Source organism: Podarcis muralis, chromosome 11 (genome assembly GCF_964188315.1).
Source record: "Podarcis muralis chromosome 11, rPodMur119.hap1.1, whole genome shotgun sequence".
NCBI classification, from domain to species: Eukaryota; Metazoa; Chordata; class Lepidosauria; order Squamata; family Lacertidae; genus Podarcis; species Podarcis muralis.
The window spans coordinates 60014055-60032442 of NC_135665.1; the positions used below are offsets into that span (position 1 = coordinate 60014055).

General features: G+C 44.5%; 1 protein-coding gene across 2 annotated transcripts in view; it reads right to left on the reverse strand.

The window, feature by feature from the left end:
* Window positions 1–3690: 3690 nt before the first annotated feature.
* PIK3C3 (phosphatidylinositol 3-kinase catalytic subunit type 3) overlaps window positions 3691–18388 on the reverse strand; it is a 121005-nt gene continuing 106307 nt past the window's right edge. For both annotated transcript variants that reach the window (XM_028748637.2, XM_028748636.2), the window contains 2 exons: window positions 11060–11185; window positions 3691–4215 (listed from right to left, as the gene is read on the reverse strand). In XM_028748637.2, the coding sequence (XP_028604470.1) occupies window positions 4201–4215; window positions 11060–11185 (141 nt within the window). In that variant the 3' untranslated portion in view covers window positions 3691–4200. The remainder of the gene's footprint in view (window positions 4216–11059; window positions 11186–18388) is intronic.

Genomic DNA, 18388 nt, shown 5'->3' on the forward strand with positions numbered 1-18388 from the left:
CTTGCTTTGTACACCTGGGTACTGCCTTGAAATGACTCCCAGACATTCTGCTCAGATAGCGAGACTTCAAAGAGATGGAGAGCCGATGAGCATAGCTAGGTTTCTTTAGCAGCATCACCATTTTATTGTGGGGAGAGAGATACTATATATTAATGAAGGAAGGTATCAAAAATGGTGGGGTCTGAAACATAATGTTTCAGGGTCCAAACTCCACTGAAAATCTGGGGATGCCTCGACTGTTTCACTCCCCCGAGCTACAACCTTTCTCTTGCACGAGGTGACATGAAAAAAGAAATGTATCTATTTATGCACGGAACAGAGAAAGTGGAGAGAGAAGAGCTTTTCTCCTTCTCTCCTAACACAAGTGTGCTGGTCCCGTGGGTGGGGGTTACTGTGCAGGGGTTACTGAGTCCGGTCCTAGGTCGAGGGTATGGAGGCTGTCCATCAAGGGTGAAGCGGAGTCCAAGGCAAGGAGCCGGGCGTGATCAGGAACTCTGGAAGAGCAGGACAGGGTGCCGGCAGGAACAGGTTACCAACGATGTTGCTCCCACAACCTGGAACTGGGCGGGCTGACCTTTATCTCCTCTGAGGCATAGGGCAGCCCCAGTCCACAGGTGACTCGCCTCTCCTGGCCTGGAGGCGAGCACTCCTCCTGTGAGAACTTAGTTCCCTCCGCCTCTCTGCCCTGAGCCTGTGCAGCTCAGGAGAGGCTGGAGTGTTACTGAACCCAGAGGCAACCTCACCTTCCCCTGACAGGGCTGGGAGAGGAGCACCTGCAGGCAACGGGCCCTCAATCACCTCCGGAGCCAGAGCGGATTCAGCTGGTGTTTGCTCCTGAGGATCTGGCACAGGTGAGGGCCCTTCAGGTTCCAGCCCCTGCCCCGGCTCAGCTGGCCCTGAAGGCGGCGACTCCTCTGCAGGCTGGGATTCCTCAGGTTCAGCCTCTGAATCAGATTCCCAGGCCATCACAACAAGAACCCATGGAGCTGAATGCTGGACTATTCTGGAGAGATAAAAGAAAGTATTTCTTCATGAAGTGCACAGTTAAACTGTGGCGCTTGCTCCCACAGGAGGCAGTGACGGCCAACAGCCTGGGTGGTTTTGGAGAAATTCATGGAGAACAAAGACTATCAATGGCTCCTAGCCATGATGGTAACGCTCTGCTTCCATGGTTGGAGGCAATAATACTTATGAATAATGAGCGGCAGTGAACAGCCCAGCAGTAGAGGCTACCATGTGTTCCAGCCCACACATAAGGGACCACTGCACTGGAGAACAGGTCAATCATAACAAACCAAGAAGCTTAGCATAGGAAGGTGCCTTTTCCTACAGCAGTGCTGGCTGACGCTGATGGGAGTTGTAGTCAAAAATATCTGGAAGAGACCAGGTTGAGGAAGGCTGCCTTAAAGGTTTGTGGGCAAGCAAGAACATGCTATAAATACAATGCACAGACCCACGCAGGACAGGCTTCCTAGTTGTCTTGGCAGCAAAGTTATCCACCGTCAAGTAGGAGTAGGTGGTTTAACTCATTGAAATGTTTCTGATAAATCTGGAATAAAACAGTGGCCAATAATTTATCCCAACAATTGCATCTCAGGAGAGCCAGTGTGGTGTAGTGGTTAAGAGCAATAGACTTGTAATCTGGGGAACCGGGTTTGCGTTTCCGCTCCTCCACATGCAGCTGCTGGTGACCTTGGGCTAGTCACACTTCTCTGAAGTTTCTCAGCCCCACTCACCTCACAGAGTGTTTGTTGTGGGGGAGGAAGGGAAAGGAGATTGTTAGCTGCTTTGAGACTCCTTCGGGTAGTGATAAAGTGGGATATCAAATCCAAACTCCTCTTCTTCTTCTTATGTCTTTTGTCCATAGGTGTTGAAGAAATGGCTGCTGTCCAATGTCCTGAAACAGGACTTTGGTTTCTAGCCATGCTGCTATCCGAGGTGCTGAAACTCAATTGGATCCCTCCCTGGCATTGCTCAAATCCCTTGAACCAACTGAAACGAATAACCATTGGTGTCTCTTAGTGTGATAAGCTGGCTATTTTGGTTAGAAAGGTTGCCTTGTTCTCAGAAAACCCTTCAGTATTTCTGTCTGGGTTTTTATAGTTGGGGGAGAAAGCCTCTTTTGCAATTAAAATCTCTTCAGAAGCCTCTGCAGTGGCGGCGGCTGCTGAAAGCAGCAATATTGCTATATATAGCCCAGGAGAACAATCTAATTTTACAGTTTCCACTTCCACCCAAAGGCAACATGTTTCCAGCACTGGAGAAAATAAAGATGGCACAAAGGTGACACTTGGATAAGAGGGGCGGGGGGAGTTGATAATAGAACTATTACATTAAAAAACCCCAAAACCCACCCCAAAATATTTTGGATCGGTATGGAAGATTTTATACACACACACACACACACACACACACACACACACACACACACACACTGTCCTACAAATTGAAGCCTCGCAGTAGGTTCCCTACCCCATATTGTCCAGTTCATCTAATCCCATGGTTTAATAAGATTTTGATGCTGGGTTTCTCTGCCTCAGCTAACGTAGGAGGCTGCATTGTATCAAGTCAGTCTGTGGGTCCATCTAGTTCAGTACTGTCAGCACTGACAGGCAGTGTCTCTCCAGAATTTCAGGCAGAGTTCTCTCTCCCAGTCCTAACTGGCGATGCCAAGGGTTGAACCTGGCAGTTTCTTCATGTAAATCAAATGCCCTGCCACTGAGATATAGCTCATCTCTAACATAGTAGAGAAGTAAAATGTTCACTGCAAGACTGGCTTACAGTAAGACTGGCTCAGCTGTATTCAGAGTAGGCGCATTGAAATAAATGGACAGTAACGTAATTGCAGTGGGCCTAGTCTGGACAGAACTTCATTGGATACAACCTATTGACCGCATAATATACTCTGCTGGAAATATGAAATAAATCAACATTTACTGTGTTTTGCAACAGAGGGCAGATGCATACTGACAAATGAGCATGGAAAAGTTACAGGGATTTTTTTACAATGTGGCAACGTTCAGCTGTAAGATATGGTGGTGTAAATATTTTTCCATCTGGAATAGAGATCATCAGAAAATTTAAGAATTTCTACCCAAGAGCTGAGAAAGACCAAGGAGGAGTCTTAAAATAAGAGAACTTTGCTCCCCAACATAAAGGACTGGCAGATTAGAATGGTAAACTATGCTGAGCTTGACAAATTAACAGGTAAAATAAGAGATCAGGATGAACAGAATTTTCTGAAAAATTGGAGCAAATTTTGGAAATATATTGGAATAAATGTTTAAAGTGAACTGACGGGGTTAGAACAATACGACCAGCGAGTGAATTTAAGACTATAGATTGAAAATCAAATACGTAATGGAAGGAGATATTTGATGCTTATCAAAAGGATGGAAGGAAGTTCAGATTGTGTGTTTTTCTTTTTTCGGATGAGTGTTTTTTTTCCTCTCTTTTCTTTGTAATTTTCTCTTTGTATTTTCTTATATGTCTGTTTTTGTGTATAACTTCAATAAAAATGCATTAAAAAAATAAATAAATAAAATAAGAGAACTTTGCATCAAAAGAAATTTATTAGTCTTGGAATATTTAGTCAATGTACATTATTTTTTATTGAGAGAATGAAAGCATTGAATCTCTCTATCTTTAAGGGCTTTTTAAGACCATCAGTGATATTTAGCTTTTTCCCCCCATTGTGGGTGGGCTCTTGCTGATACTTTGGAAGACAGCTGTCGCCAAAAGAAAGAACCACACAGCTGCTTATTCCCAATGACAATTTGGACAAGTACTATCAGTGAACCCCAAACTTCAGTTCCCAAGTCCATAAACAGCTTCGACAATGCTTTTCTTTCCATTAATTAAAATGGACATTTTGTAACACGTGCTCCTATAGACACCAGCCAAGTTAAGCGCAGTAGTAAGCTTCAGTTTCTGACTCCAACATCAGGTGTAGAGAAACACTTAGAAGGCCATGACGCATTCTTCTTTTCATAGTATTTGCATTTGGAGGGATGCTGCTCTCTTTTCCAAACTTCATGGTGGAAATGTCTAGGCACCAAAACACATTCTTGAACTTGTCTTAATGGAAACCCAGACGAGGCAAACTATCTGAGCTGCTAAAATGTTCAGTACACTCTGCTGGGTGCCATCTTGAACAGCTTAACACACAGCCATGTGGTTTCCTCCAGAAGCTGATGGGGCTCATTTTCTCCAGTACTAAATAAGAGAGGGAAAGAGAGAAAGAAATCAAACATAAAGTAAGGCATCAATTTGGCTTGGATGTTGTAGGTCGCTTTACTTGTTGCCTTCCCCAAGATTAACTGCACCGGGGGGAAACGTTTATTGGGCTGGTTCTGAAAGACTTCAGAAAGGTGGATGGCAACCCACAAGTGGGTGTTCACGCACGGGTGTCTAATTTCCAAGGGAAGTCATCATTAAAAATCTAATGGGCTTAAAAATAATAATTTAACAAGGTTTATATATTGGTTAGTACTAACACCCACACCCCTAAAAGCAATTTATTTTAAATAATATAAAATATTGATAAGAAAATACCAACAATATCAACAGACTTGGAAAGCAAGCAGACATAATCTAAGTACCAAAACACAGTTAAAACCTACAGCTTTAAACAAGTATTGCACAATGAAATTATATGTCAAACAAACAAGCAAAATGGTTTTAGCAGCTGGTGAAAGCAACATAGCAAAGACTCCTGCCTAGTGTCAATGAGCAGGGAGTTCCAGAGGTGCTGCTGCACCAAAAGATTCACTGGAAGTGAAAAATAAACATTGTATGGCAAATGAGAAGGCAAATGTCCAACACTTTCAATAATAAGCTAGTTTTTGTGTCATCATGGTTTAGAGGACTTAGCCCTTTCTGCTTGGTTACCCTGTCCTTTGAGCCCTCAGTTATTTTGTAGATCTTTCATATTCTGGCCTTGGGGTGCAAGTCATAGTACACCAAGTCAAGGCACTTAGCACTGATGTAGCAGATTGAAGAGTCCAAAATGCTTCTTATGATTTATCTCAAAGTGGTTGTTGCAATAAACCTATGGAAGTAGAGCTGTGTTATTAACTCCACATCACCAACAAGTAAGGTAAAAAAAGAGAGGTAAAGGACCCGTAGATGGTTAAGTTCAGTCATAGGTGACTATGGGGTTATGGCGCTCATCTCACTTTCAGGCTGAGGGAGCCAGCGTTTGTCCACAGACAGCTTTCCGGGTCATGTGGCCAACATGACTAAACCACTTCTGGTGCAACAGACACTGTGACGGAAACCAGAGCACATGGAAACGCCATTTACCTTCCCGCCACAGTGGTACCTATTTATCTACTTGCTTTTGAATTGCTAGGTTTGCAGGAGCTGGGACAGAGCAACGGGAGCTCACTCTGTCACAGGGATTTGAACCGCCGACCTTCTGATCGGCAAACCCAAGAGGCTCAGTGGTTTAGACCACAGCGCCATCTGCCTCCCTGCACCGACAAGAATGAGGAATGAGGAACTGAGGAACAGTTGCTGGGAACTGGAGAGTGGAGACTGTTCTTGTGGCTTGATGGTTTGCCATTGGAGCATCTGCTTGGCCACTGTGAGAACAGGATGCTGGAATAGCCTTTGGTCTGATCCATCAGGGCTTTTATTATGAGGAGATGAGGCTGAGGGACAGCGACTCAGGCCAACTGGTGAACTCCCAGCAAAGCACACAAATCACTTGGCAGGGCTTTTAATTTGGGTCGTCTTACAATCCTAATGGGTAAAACTGGGTCGAATGAACCATTCAGACACATCCCTCATTTGCAATGCTGCTTAACCCAATAATTCTGGGAAGTAACCGAATCCGAGGATGTAATTTATCAATATCTATCAAAGACGGCAAATCAGTTTTGGGCTCCGTTCATTTGGGAATGGCAAAATCAGATTTAGACACCTCTTCTCTGTGAAAAGAACCAGCAGCGATACTAAAATGAAGAGAGTGGTAGATGGAGACTAGAATTTAACATTATTAACAACAGGTTTCCCACTTTTTTTATTGGGAGCGACAGCACAGGACTTGCCCAATAACACTAGCGCACAGCACCTCTTTATGCAGAGATTCCCAAATGGTATTCAGAGGCACGCACTTGTGCTGTGAGCCAGGTTTAAGTTTGCTATGAAAAAAGAAAAGAAAAACTAGGGCTGAGCTGAATATTTCCCCCCACTCTCAAGGGATCACTCACAAAAGCAATTCAGTTTTACATTGAAAGCTGGGAAGTGGCTTGCCTCTTCGGCACACGTGTTCCAAGCACGAAAAAGAAACTTCTGATCCTTTAATAGTTTCCTCCATTGCATTTGTTGGAAACTTTTGGCTCTCCCTGATGCTGTTGCTATTGTTGAAATCATTTCAAGAGGAAACACCAAGCAAAATAACTGAAACAAACCAGTTATAAAATACAGCTACCTACAATTAAAATACACAATAAAGCAACCACATTAAGACATCCATAAAGGTAAAGGAAAAGGACCCCTGACAGTTAAGTCCAGTCGCAAACGACTCTGGGGTTGCAGCGCTCATCTCCCTTTACTGGCCGAGATGCAGTTGTACATTGCGGATACCATCTCTTTGCCGTGTCCCTTTGTTGTTAGGAGGAGGTTTTCAAAGTACAAAATCCTACTCCAAAATCCCACAAACCCCCTAGTCCAGCCTTTCTCAACCTGTGGGTCCCCAGATGTTGTTGAACTACAACTCCCACCACCCCTAGCTAGCAAGGCCAGAGCTCAGGGATGATGGGAGTTGTAGTCCAACAACATCTGGGGACCCACAGGTTGAGAAATGCTGAATTCGAGACCAACTCCCTGCAGTGCAGGAATACTTTGCCCAAAGTGGGGCTTGAACCCACGACCTCGAGATTAAGAGTTTCCTGCTGTACTGACTGAGCTACTCCTCATCAATCAGGAGTTGTGTAGATGCTGATTTACACCCCTGTCTGTTTTGCCCTCTTTTCTACAAATCTGTAATAAAGGGATTTCACATTCTAAGTTGGACACATGGCAATTCCCCCAACTCTCCACTCTCAGTTTTAACCATTCGAAGCACATGCCTCCCCAGCACAACTTTCGTCTGATACCTGCATACAACAACTATATTTTGCAAAGGCATATGTTAAGATCTTTTGTATCTTTCGTCTGATACATGCATACAACAGCTATACTTTGCAAAGGCATATGTGGAACATTACAAAGAAAAAGTTCATTTCCTGCAAGCACTGCTTTTCAAAGTTGTTGCGTCTGACACTTGTGTCCATAAAGCCCTATGTGGAACACGAAAAAGCTTCTATTTGGACATTACATATATAAGAACTGAGCTATTTGTATTTCCTGTTCAAAATGTTGGTCTTTAATTGCGTCTTCTTAATTTGATAATGTGAAAAGAGGTATGTTTATATGCTGTATAAAGAATTCATATGGTTAAACACAGCCAGTTATGTTGTGGGTGTTATTATTATCCCCAGCACAACATGCAGGCCAGAGTGCCAACCACAAACTTTCAAACTTTGTTGCAGCTGTAGTGCGTCTCTCTGCTTTTTAAAAAGGCTGCATTATCTTGCAGGCGGGCTTCCAATGAGAAACCGTCAATGGTTGGTCATACTGTAGCACTGAGGCCACGTGGAACTTGATGCTTTCCAGTTAATTAAACTCGATACCCATCAGTAATAATATATATTTACTTCTGGAAAATAAAATAAAAAATAAAAAATAAAGAGCCTCGTAAAATGTGGTGATCTGGAATAATAGCTGGGGCTGCTGGTTTCGCCGGTTGAGATAAGAGGCTTTAATAATGTCAGCGGCTACAGAAGCCCATTGTATTTCAACAGCGTCACACGCCAATTTGCACAGGATTTAAAGCAGCAATTATTTTTGCCCCTAATTAATATAAGTCCTGGAGAAAGCCATGGGAAGCATATCCAGTCCCAAGAATAAACAACTGAAGCCTGTGGACTGGTACAGCAAACTTCTGCTACATCCTTCTTCCTTGAAAGATGAACACAAGTTGACTAGTTGTCATTGCCTTCATCATCCTGATGCCCTGTGTATGTCTTGGACTACAAACTCTCCCAACATCAAGTCATCTTCAAGCTCAGCCTCATCTACAGCACATTACAATAAATCAATCTGGAAGTTACCAGAGCATGGAGTACAGAGGACAAGTCACTTCTGTCCAAAAGGGGATCTAAGTGGTGAACCACCCAGGGGTGGAAGAAAGCTCTTCTAGCCACAGAGGCCGTCTGAGTCTCCACTGACAAGTGATGATTCCAGGAGCTTAGATGCAAGTAATGCTGGAGATCTGATGCTTTAAAAGCACCACCAACAAAACAGCAGCAGCAGCAGCAACCACCACAACAGAAGGAAGTTGAAGATCTCATGTACTAGCAAAGCACAGCCTGAGAAAACTTTCAATTGCACCATAACAGAATGGTTTTGCAGTTGTAAAACTCCTGGCAAAAGGAGGGAGTGAAATGTTATGAATGAATGAGACCGACTGGAAAAATAAAACACGAAGAAGCAAAAATGGATGACCAAGATCAAATCTGTAAAACTCTTGATTTATTAGCCCAACCTGGAAAGAACATTAATGTGCTGCTGGCACAAGAACTCTTGAGAAATGAGAACCCATCACAAAAGAATCTGCTACCTTCCACCCACCAACCCTTGGGGAGGGCAAATGGAGAGGACTGTGGGTAGCCTTTTTCTTTTGACCATTAGGATCTAATCCATGGTCTTTGGTGTGCCAATGTCATTTTTAAAAGGGGGAAAACAGGGCAGCACTTCATATCAATAATGTGCATATCCAGTTACTGCAGTTGTGTGTTTACATCACAGTGTTCGAGATACAAGTTGTTTGAGGACAAACAACAGGAAAAAGCTCTCACACTGTACTTAAGGTCTGCCTGGAAGTCTCTGGTTGGGCATTGCTGGAAATGAGATGCTGGTATAGAGAAGCTTTTGGTCTGATGCCGCAGGGATCTTTAGGTGTTGTTGCTCTGGTCCAAGATTCCTGCCATGGACTGAGATATAGAAGGCTAAGTGACCATGACTGCACATTCAGATGAAAGCTAACTATGCTGTAGTGTGCCACTAGAGAGCATCTTATGGGACCCTGAAGTAAAGGCAGGTTTTTCTCTCCTCTTTGGGGGGTCTCCATCTGGAACTTGAGGAGCAGGAAGCACTCAAATTTGCAAGGTGAGCCAGGTTGGGTGACCCAGCACGAGCTCTGGAGGCACCAAATTCCAGCTCAGAAAGTGAGCCTGAACATGACAGCCCTGGGCTAGGAAATCCTAGATGCAGCACTTCTGAGCTAGAATCCCCAGAGGAACCAGGGACTTCAGGGTTTCCAGTTCCTTGCTCATCACATGGGGGTGCCTCTTTAAGGCTCCCCATTACGCAGCTGAGGGACACATGTCATATGGAACCTGGGGAATGGTAGGAAGGATCAAAAGGTAGAAAAAATGCATTTGGGGGCAAGGTGCCTTCAGAACATGCAATCAGCTCCTAATGACCTGTCCAGGGTCCTGAAAGCTGGGCACCACCATGCCCTCCCCTGCAGTTGTGCTCCAGATCAGAGATTCCTTCCAGCCCTGCTGATTCCTCCTCATCTTCTTTGCTATGCCCTCTGCCTCCCCTGGGTGGCTCTGCTTTCTTGTGACTTGACATTCTCATCTGTATAGCCTAGTTGACAGAGACAGAGTGTTCTATTCTGGCTACGCCACAAGCTTCTCCTGGACAGGAAGAAATCAGACGCAATGAAAACAGCACGCCTGGATCCTCTGCCACAGACCTGCTGGGATGTGCAGTGAGTTACAATGCAAAATCTGACTCGGGTGCCAAAGAATCAATTGTCCCAATTGCTAAGCCAGGAGACCTTGACAAAGAGTTCTGTTGCCACTGTGAATGCTGGCAGACTGGAATTCTGTAGCTTGGCAAGGGGGCTGTGGAGACCACAGGGCCTCTGAAATATAGAATCATAGAGTTGGAAGGGAACCCCAAGGACCATGCACTGTATTTTTCGCTCTATAAGACGCACCAGACCATAAGACGCACCTAGTTTTTGGAGGAGGAAAACAAGAAAAAGAATATTCTGAATCCCAGAAGCCAGAACAGCAAGAGGGATCTGGCTTTAGGGATAGCCTCTTGCTGTTCTGGCTTCTGGGATAGCCACTGAAGCCTCTCCCGGGCAGCGGGATGAAGGTTCCCCCAAGAGCCCACTCCCTTTAAAGAGCGCGCGGAGCGTGTGTGCGACTCTTGGGGGCTTTCTCCCTCCTCGGGGAAAAGCCCCCAAGAGCCGCACACACGCTCCACGGGGCTCTTTAAAGGGAGCACTGAGCAGAGCCTCCCGCCTGCATTCGCTCCATAAGACGCACACATATTTCCCCTTACTTTTTAGGAGGGGAAAAGTGTGTCTTATAGAGCGAAAAATACGGTAGTCCAATCCCCCGCAATTTAGGAATATGCAACTGCTCCATACGGGGACTGAACCTGCAACGTTGGTGTTAACAGCACCATGCTCTAACCCAGTGTTTCCCAACCTTGTGCCTCCAGATGTTTTTGGCCTACAACTCCCATCATCCCTGACTAGCAAGACCAGTGGCAAGGGATGATGGGAGTTGTAGTTCAAAGACAGCTGGAGGCACAAGGTTGGGAAACACTGCTCTAACCAACTGAGCTATCCTCTGAAGTGATCTGCTTCCCAAGCTACTGTTTTGCTTTTTAGATGGTTGTGTTTAGATGAGTGAGAGTGTGCATGTTTGTGAGTGTGTGTGAGTGTGTGTCTCAACCAAATCAGCTTGAGTGTCTCAGGTGATAAAGAACTAAGATTATTCAGGGCAGACAGGGAACTGCATTTTCAAGTTTATACACTGTATGATTGACTTATGGAATTCACTGTTAGAATGGGTGAATAGGTACGGTATCCAGACAGCTTTTTTTTTTTTTTTTTAAAGGAATAAAATTAATTCAGCGAGGAGTGACCTACTGGCAGCTACTACCTAAAAAAAGAAAGACTTTTGGGCTCTTCTAATGTTCTTACCTGAGCAAACTTGTGGATCTGCTCCACCATCGCAGCAAAGAGAGCATGGACACTTTCATCTATCAGGCTCTGCATGTAGTGCACAGCCTCCTCGTCAGAGAGATCCAGGCGGAACTTATCTTGCACCTGGGAAGGAAAGAAGAGAGCAGGAGAATTTTAAAAAAGAAATGTGATTCTGTACCATCTCTTTGCCGTGTCCCTTTGTTGTTAGGAGGAGGTTTTCAAAGTACAAAATCCTACTCCAAAATCCCACAACTCCCCTACACTTAATCAAAAACAACAACAATGGGAGGACGACATAGGCTATGAGATTAACCCCACTCAGTGGACCAGAATGTGGTCTAAACCTGTGGTGGCTTGTGTATGCTCTTCACAATAAGCACCTTCTGCTCACTCAGAGAGATATTTACAGTTTTTTATTTTACATATGTACAAGCAGCACATTACGATCATGCATCCAAATTGTCCAGTTCAGATTTGGGGAGTGGTTTTCTCCAACTTCTCCTCCAACAGAAAAGGCGGGGAAGTTTCATGGGACATCTCTGATCCTTTCGTTTTAACCCTCTCCTTTCCCGAGCAGACGGCACGGGGACAGGCTCTCTGTCTGTTCCTGAACTTCCTGTGCGGTGCTGGGGCTCTGCTTCAGCATCGGAGAGCCTTCCCGCCTCCTGGCTCTCTCCCTCTTCCCCATCCATCACTCCCTCTGACTGTTTCCGCTCCTCAAAGGCGTTCCCTGGCAGCCCCGTGACAAAACCTCCCTTTAAATCCATATCAGCAAAAAAGAAATAACTTGCTCTGGAACTCCCTTACAGATAGTACCTAATACCAAGGAAACCAGCGCTAACACACCCAGGAACCTCACCAAAATGCTGGAGAGGATGCACCTCCACAGGAACATACTTCCACATGTGGTGGGAATGCCCCCAAATCCAACTATTTTGGACAACAATCATACAAGAAATATGCAAAATAACTAAGCAAGTATTAGAAGTCACCCCAGAACTGGCTCCACTAAACACCTTCCAAGATAATAATGCCCACTCACATCATAAAGAGCTCATAACCTACCTACTCTCAGCATCCAGAAACATCATAGCCAGATATTGGAGAGACCTGTCAGGAGTAAGCATGGACCAATGGTATCAAATAGTATGGGAAACAGCCTTACAAGAAAAGCTAACCAATAGACCGAAACTGACACGGGGACAAATAGAAGAAGATGCCTTCACCCTGGTATCACATACACAGCCCAACAGGACGACAAGAATCCACCAACAGCATGTGAATCTATATCGCTTACCTGATTCAAAAACACCCACCCACCCCACTCACACATGAAAACAAAGGTCGCCACAGCCAATCACAAACAAGCAACCACACCCAACCTCTCTCACCACCAAAGGAACACAAGCGAATAGTAAAGCGAATGTACCACCTGAAGACCTTGCCTTTTCAACAAGCCTTTTGAGTGGAGATCTTCATCTCCATTGGAGTTGAAACTGATTTTACATATGAAAGTTTCTTTTTAACATATGATTTTTTAAAATGGTTTTAATTGATTTTAAATATGAAATTGTGCAAGTGTTTTTTATTGCGGATGCTTTTATTGTCAAAACACATCAAGGTATTTTACTCAAAGCAATTCAGAAATGGAATTAGTGGCAGAAATACAATCTTGACAGGCAACACGCCAGGTGTATGGGCACAGGCATAGGCAAACTCGGCCCTCCAAATGTTTTGGGACTACAACTCCCATCATCCCTAGCTAACAGGCCCAGTGGTCAGGGATGATGGGAATTGTAGTCTCAAAACATCCGGAGGGCCAAGTTTGCCTATGCCTGGTTTTGCATCTACACTTAATAGCTGTACAGTTTTGGGTCTTGCTGGGGAGGTTGTGGTGGTGGCTTCACTCCTTGCCCCTAGATATCTTCCCCTCATGTAACAAGGGTACAAGGGACAGGCCTTACTCTACAGGGGATGGGGTCCAGTGGTTGAACATCTGCTTTCATGCAGAAGGTTCCACATCTGGGCATGTCTAGGCAGGGCTGGAAAAGACTCCTGGTCTGATATCTTGGGAGAGCTGCTGCCAATACTGCTGACAATACTGAGTGAGTTGGACCAAGGGACTGACTCAGTAGAAGGTGATATTCCTAGGTTCCTAAGCCAAGCAAATGCCATTTTCAGCTGGGATGGGGAAGAAGAGATGTTTGTTGAGGTTGGTCAGGCTGAAAATGCACACGCTGGAGCTTTTTTTTAAAATAAGAAAGTGCCTTTTAGAAAAAACCCTACGGCTGTTCAGGGAAGCAGCATGGAAGCAGCACATAAGAGATGACAACAACAGTTACACCAAAGCCATCTCTGTATGGTGGGCAAGAATTAGATTAGCGGGGATTACATTTTTCATCTGTGAATTAGTTACTACACTCATTCAGTTTCTTTCCGCTGACAGCTGGGAGGCTTAAAAAGACTGCTCTGAAAAGTGTCAATGCTGGGCTTACATGGTGCGCAAGCCAAATGCCTGGAGTCCTAAAACTAAAAAAAAAAGGGGGGAGATGCAGGAACTTCCAAGTGTTCCTGATTCGCCCTTGCAGGCAATGCCGTGACCACTCACTGTATGGAGGTGGTGGAGGAAAAAATATATCCATCAAGCGCTTTTCAAGGTTTTTGCATCCGAGGGCCAGAAAAGTGATCAGTAAAGTAACACCGGTCCTGAAAGATCTTCATTGGCTCCCAGTACGCTTCTGAGCACAATTCAAAGTGTTGGTGCTGGCCTTTAAAGCCCTAAAAGGCCTTGACCCAGTATACCTGGAGGAGCGTCTCCACCCCCATCGTTCTGCCCAGACACTGAGGTCCAGCTCCGAGGGCCTTCTGGTGGTTCCTTCATTGTGAGAAGTGAGGTTACAGGGAACCAGGCAGAGGGCCTTCTCGGTAGTGGCACCCGCCCTGTGGAACGCCCTCCCAGCAGATGTCAAGGCAATAAAAAACTGTTTTACTTCTAAAAGACAACTGAAGGAGGCCCTGTTTAAGGAGGTTTTTAATGTCTGATGCTGTATTGTTTTTAATATTCAGTTGGAAGCTGCCCAGAGTGGCTGAGGAAACCCAGCCAGATGGGCGGGGTATAAATAATAAATTATTATTATTATTATCACCACCAGCCGGCCACCCAGAATCTCATAAAGAACATGGAAGGTGTCTGCAGCAGGATTCCATTTTTTTCAAGGAATCTCAGAGCTGGTGGGAAAGTGTGAAAGGGCATCTAATGCAACCTCCTTCCCCCAACGGGTTTGACCTACACAATCCAGGTCAGGAGTTTGGTGAAGGAAGGAGACAGAGCAAAGCTCAGCCATATGGCTCCAGGAAAGGGCAATGGAAGCTCTGCACCAGGCTCTCTCTATATGCCTGCATTTTGAGTAGGCTTATTCACACATTGCGCCAAACACAGTGAAGAAGCTGTCTTGACAATGTACAAGTGCTTGTGTGGACGAGTGCACAGTTGTTGATTTCCACAGCTAAAATACTGGGGGTACGCTCTAAACAGACTGTACGGGTGCTCAACGTTACATGTGAACATTGGTGTGAGTGCACAAGTGTTTGCATGAAAGATCGCACCCCTACTATACAGCTGAACGTGCACAATGAGAGCCCCTGCTCCTCCCTCCACACACACCCATACCCTCCCCAGATCTGCTCCATAGATTTGGGGTTGTCAGGAGTTCAGACTGCACTTGAGTAGGTCCCTGGCAGAGACACATGCCTGACTGGCATGTTTTCTCCCTCCTGGTTGATCGTTCGGGAGCTTCATAAGCTTTCTTCAGCCTGAACATCACAGCGACCAATGCCAACTGACACCGGCACACTTAGGGATCAGCAGAGTTTGCGCACCTTGCATGACAGACCTCAGCGACTCTGCATTTTGGCTAATCTACTTTATTTACATATAAACACACACGGAGCACTGCAACATGGTTCCCTCTCTCTCTAGCATCAGACAGCAAAGAGAAAAGAACAAAAGACAAGAGTCCCACTTCAAAGAACACAGTAACACAAACATCCTGTCTTCGTCACTTCCCACTCTGTGGAGTCAAAATATACACCATCATGTGATAGACAAATATCCCATGACTGCAATCATAGATCAGGAATTCTAACAGTGGGAACCCCTAAAGCAGATATGGGGGTGCATCAGGCAGGAATCCTTGAGCTGATGGAACATTCACATAGGATGCAACAAATTATTATTATTATGGCTTTTCACAAAATATGCCCGAGTGACTTACAGGATGTGATAAAAATTCCAAGCACTTGTCAACCATTTAAAATCAGATACACAAGAAACAAATAAATAATAACCAAGGATTCTGGGATTCCCTCTGAAAGCCACAGGGAAATCATAAGGCTTCCACTCTGTATAAAACTGGCACTCTTATTGATTATCCAGTTCTGAAGGAGATGTCTGACCAATATCAATGTTTCACACCCGCCGTATAAGAGTTTCCCTCGTTGCGCCCCTTAAGGCAAGAACCCCAAGCACACATTTGCGTAATCCTCCATTTGCACAGAGGTAAATGGAAGAGCATCTCTGCAGCTTAGCATCTGCTGAGGAAAACCTGGCTTCGCTCATCCTGTTCTGTGCATAAGCCACACAACACATGCATAAATGTTGACTTATTGCTCCACTTATCGTACGTGACATCAGTGGCCATTTCAATTCAGCCCTCTCAGACCTCAGCATGGCTGTATTTTACTAGCCAAGTTTCACCACCGCGGGACAAAGAGAAGGTATCCTCACCGCTTGCTTTAACTTAAGATTCTGAACGTAAAGCCAGCCGTTCCCCGAAGAGCCTTGGTTGGGCAGAAAATGGTCTCGATTTATAAAGGTCTTGTCTGTTCCACTGTCCAAATATAAGACTTCTCTCCTGAGTGCTTTATTTTATTCCCGCTAATAGTGAACAGAGTTGAGCGAGTGAAAACAAGAACTGTAACCCAAAGAGGGACACTGATCAAGAATTAAGTATCAATATGCCCAGCTGGATGAAGACCAAGGTTAGAAGAAGTAGAAAGAAGCTCAACCTCCTTCTGAAATCTGAGCAGGTTGTGGTAAGCCCTAGAGCACATTTAGGGGGTGCACCAGGAGAGAATGTTCCACTGGGCAAACAGCACAATTAAGTGTGTTGGTGCTGACCTATAAAGCCTTAAACAGCCTTGGCCTGGATAACTGAAGGAGCATCTCCACCCCCATCGTTCAGCCCGGACACTGAGATGCAGCTCCGAAGGCCTTCTGCTTTGTTTCCTCATTGTTAAGTCACAGGGAGCCAGACAGATGGCCTTTTTGGTAGTGGCACCTGCCTTGTGGAACGTCCTCCCATCAGATGTCAAAGAGATGAAGAACCACAAAACTTTTAGAAGACATCTGAAGGCAGCCCTGTATAGGGAAGCTTTTAATGTTTGATGTCTTAGTGTGTTTTAGTTTTTGGAAGCTGCACAAAGTGGCCAGGGCAACCCAGTCAGATGGGAATAATAATAATAATAATAATAATAATAATAATAATAATAATAATAATACTGACATAACATTCACTACTTAGGGCTATGTAGGATGCAACCCACTAAAATTATTATTGCATTGGTTCATGGCTTTCTACAAAAATCCCCGAGGGGGTTACATAATTTTATAAACAAATTCCAATCCCTTCTCAGGTATTTAAAATCAGGTACCTAGAAATAAATAAATGATGATAATTAGATATAGATATAGACATAGATACAGTGGTACCTTGAGTTACATACGCTTCAGGTTACATATGCTTCAGGTTACAGACTCCGCTAACCCAGAAATATTACCTTGGGTTAAGAACTTTGCTTCAGGATGAGAATAGAAATCGTGCTCTGGCGGCGCAGCAGCAGCAGCAGGAGGCCCCATTAGCTAAAGTGGTGCTTCAGGTTAAGAACAGTTTCAGGTTAAGTACGGACCTCTGGAACAAATTAAGTACTTAACCTGAGGTACCACTGTATAGATATAGATAGGTGTTCAATACAAGAAGAACAAAAAAGGGGGGGAGAATATCCCACCTCTACCCACTAAATGACAGCAAAAGCAGGTCATATATCACACCAGAGTACAATTTAGGGCCAAGAGGAATGCATTATCCTGGTGAAGGGAAGCTGACAGGGCTGGGGCCAGGTGTGCTTCTCTGGGGAGAGCATTCCACAGCCAGAGGACCACTTTGCTGCAGATACTTTGAACACCTTTGATTCACTGCTTTGCTTTAAAACTGCCCTTGCCCTATCAGAACTTTTTATCTCTCTCTAGTGCCTTGCTCACTTTCAAGAAACATGGTAGAAAAGTTATTTTATTATTATTTTTAAAACAAGACTATTCTTCCCACTTGTGCTGCTAACATGTCTGCATTCTCTCTTCCTTTTGGCAAATGTGCAATTAAAAAGAGGAAGGGAGGAGGAAGTCTGTGAAGCCCAGAGAGGAAGAAGACTTGCCAAGGCAACAAATTATTTCTCGGGGTCATTGTACGACCAAGATTAATGAACACACGAGTCCCACTTGTGAAGTGATCCACAAGACAGGCAAGATCTCAGAAAAACTCTGCTCAGTGGTACAGGAAGTGAAACTAATTTTGTTTCGAATCTTTGAGCGTTTGCAAAATCAGTTTAGCCGAATAATTAAAAAACAACACACACACCCCAGTCATGTTGCAAGTGGTCAATCCCCCTACCCAAGCTCTTTGCTTTGCACGTGCGAAGTTGCCTGCAACTTTTTGAATTCCTATTAAAATCAGCCTTTGTTTGTGCAGCCGTTAAAATTATTAATGCCTCACAAGCAAACTGTATCTTAGATGCAGAAGATGGGGAAGAAATTGAGATATAATTTTCACATTGCTTCTACAGAGGCCCTTGCAATTATCTTTCCTCCAGCATCTAATTAAATATGGATTTTAGACCATTTGTAAGTCCTGAGACTAAAGTGGGGAGGCGGGAAGGGTAAAAACAAACAAACAAACCAGCACAAGAACGTAAGTTATTGTTCCAATATTGGTCCAAGAATAAATGTTAACACATCTTCCATTGGGCCAAATACCATTGTAGAAAAAACATAGAAGCATTTTCATTATGCTATCCTTCAGATGGCGCAGTCTGGTGTTAATTCACAAGCCCTCCTGCACCTAATACAAACTTTGCCCAGATGTTTTATTTTTGGACACCAATTTCCTCTGCATTCAAAGCAGAGGCACACTTCATGCTTAAGCCCAAACATGATTAGCTCTCAAAACAAAAGGGAGGAAGCCTCATTGTAGCCCTTGGGAAATCTGATTGAAT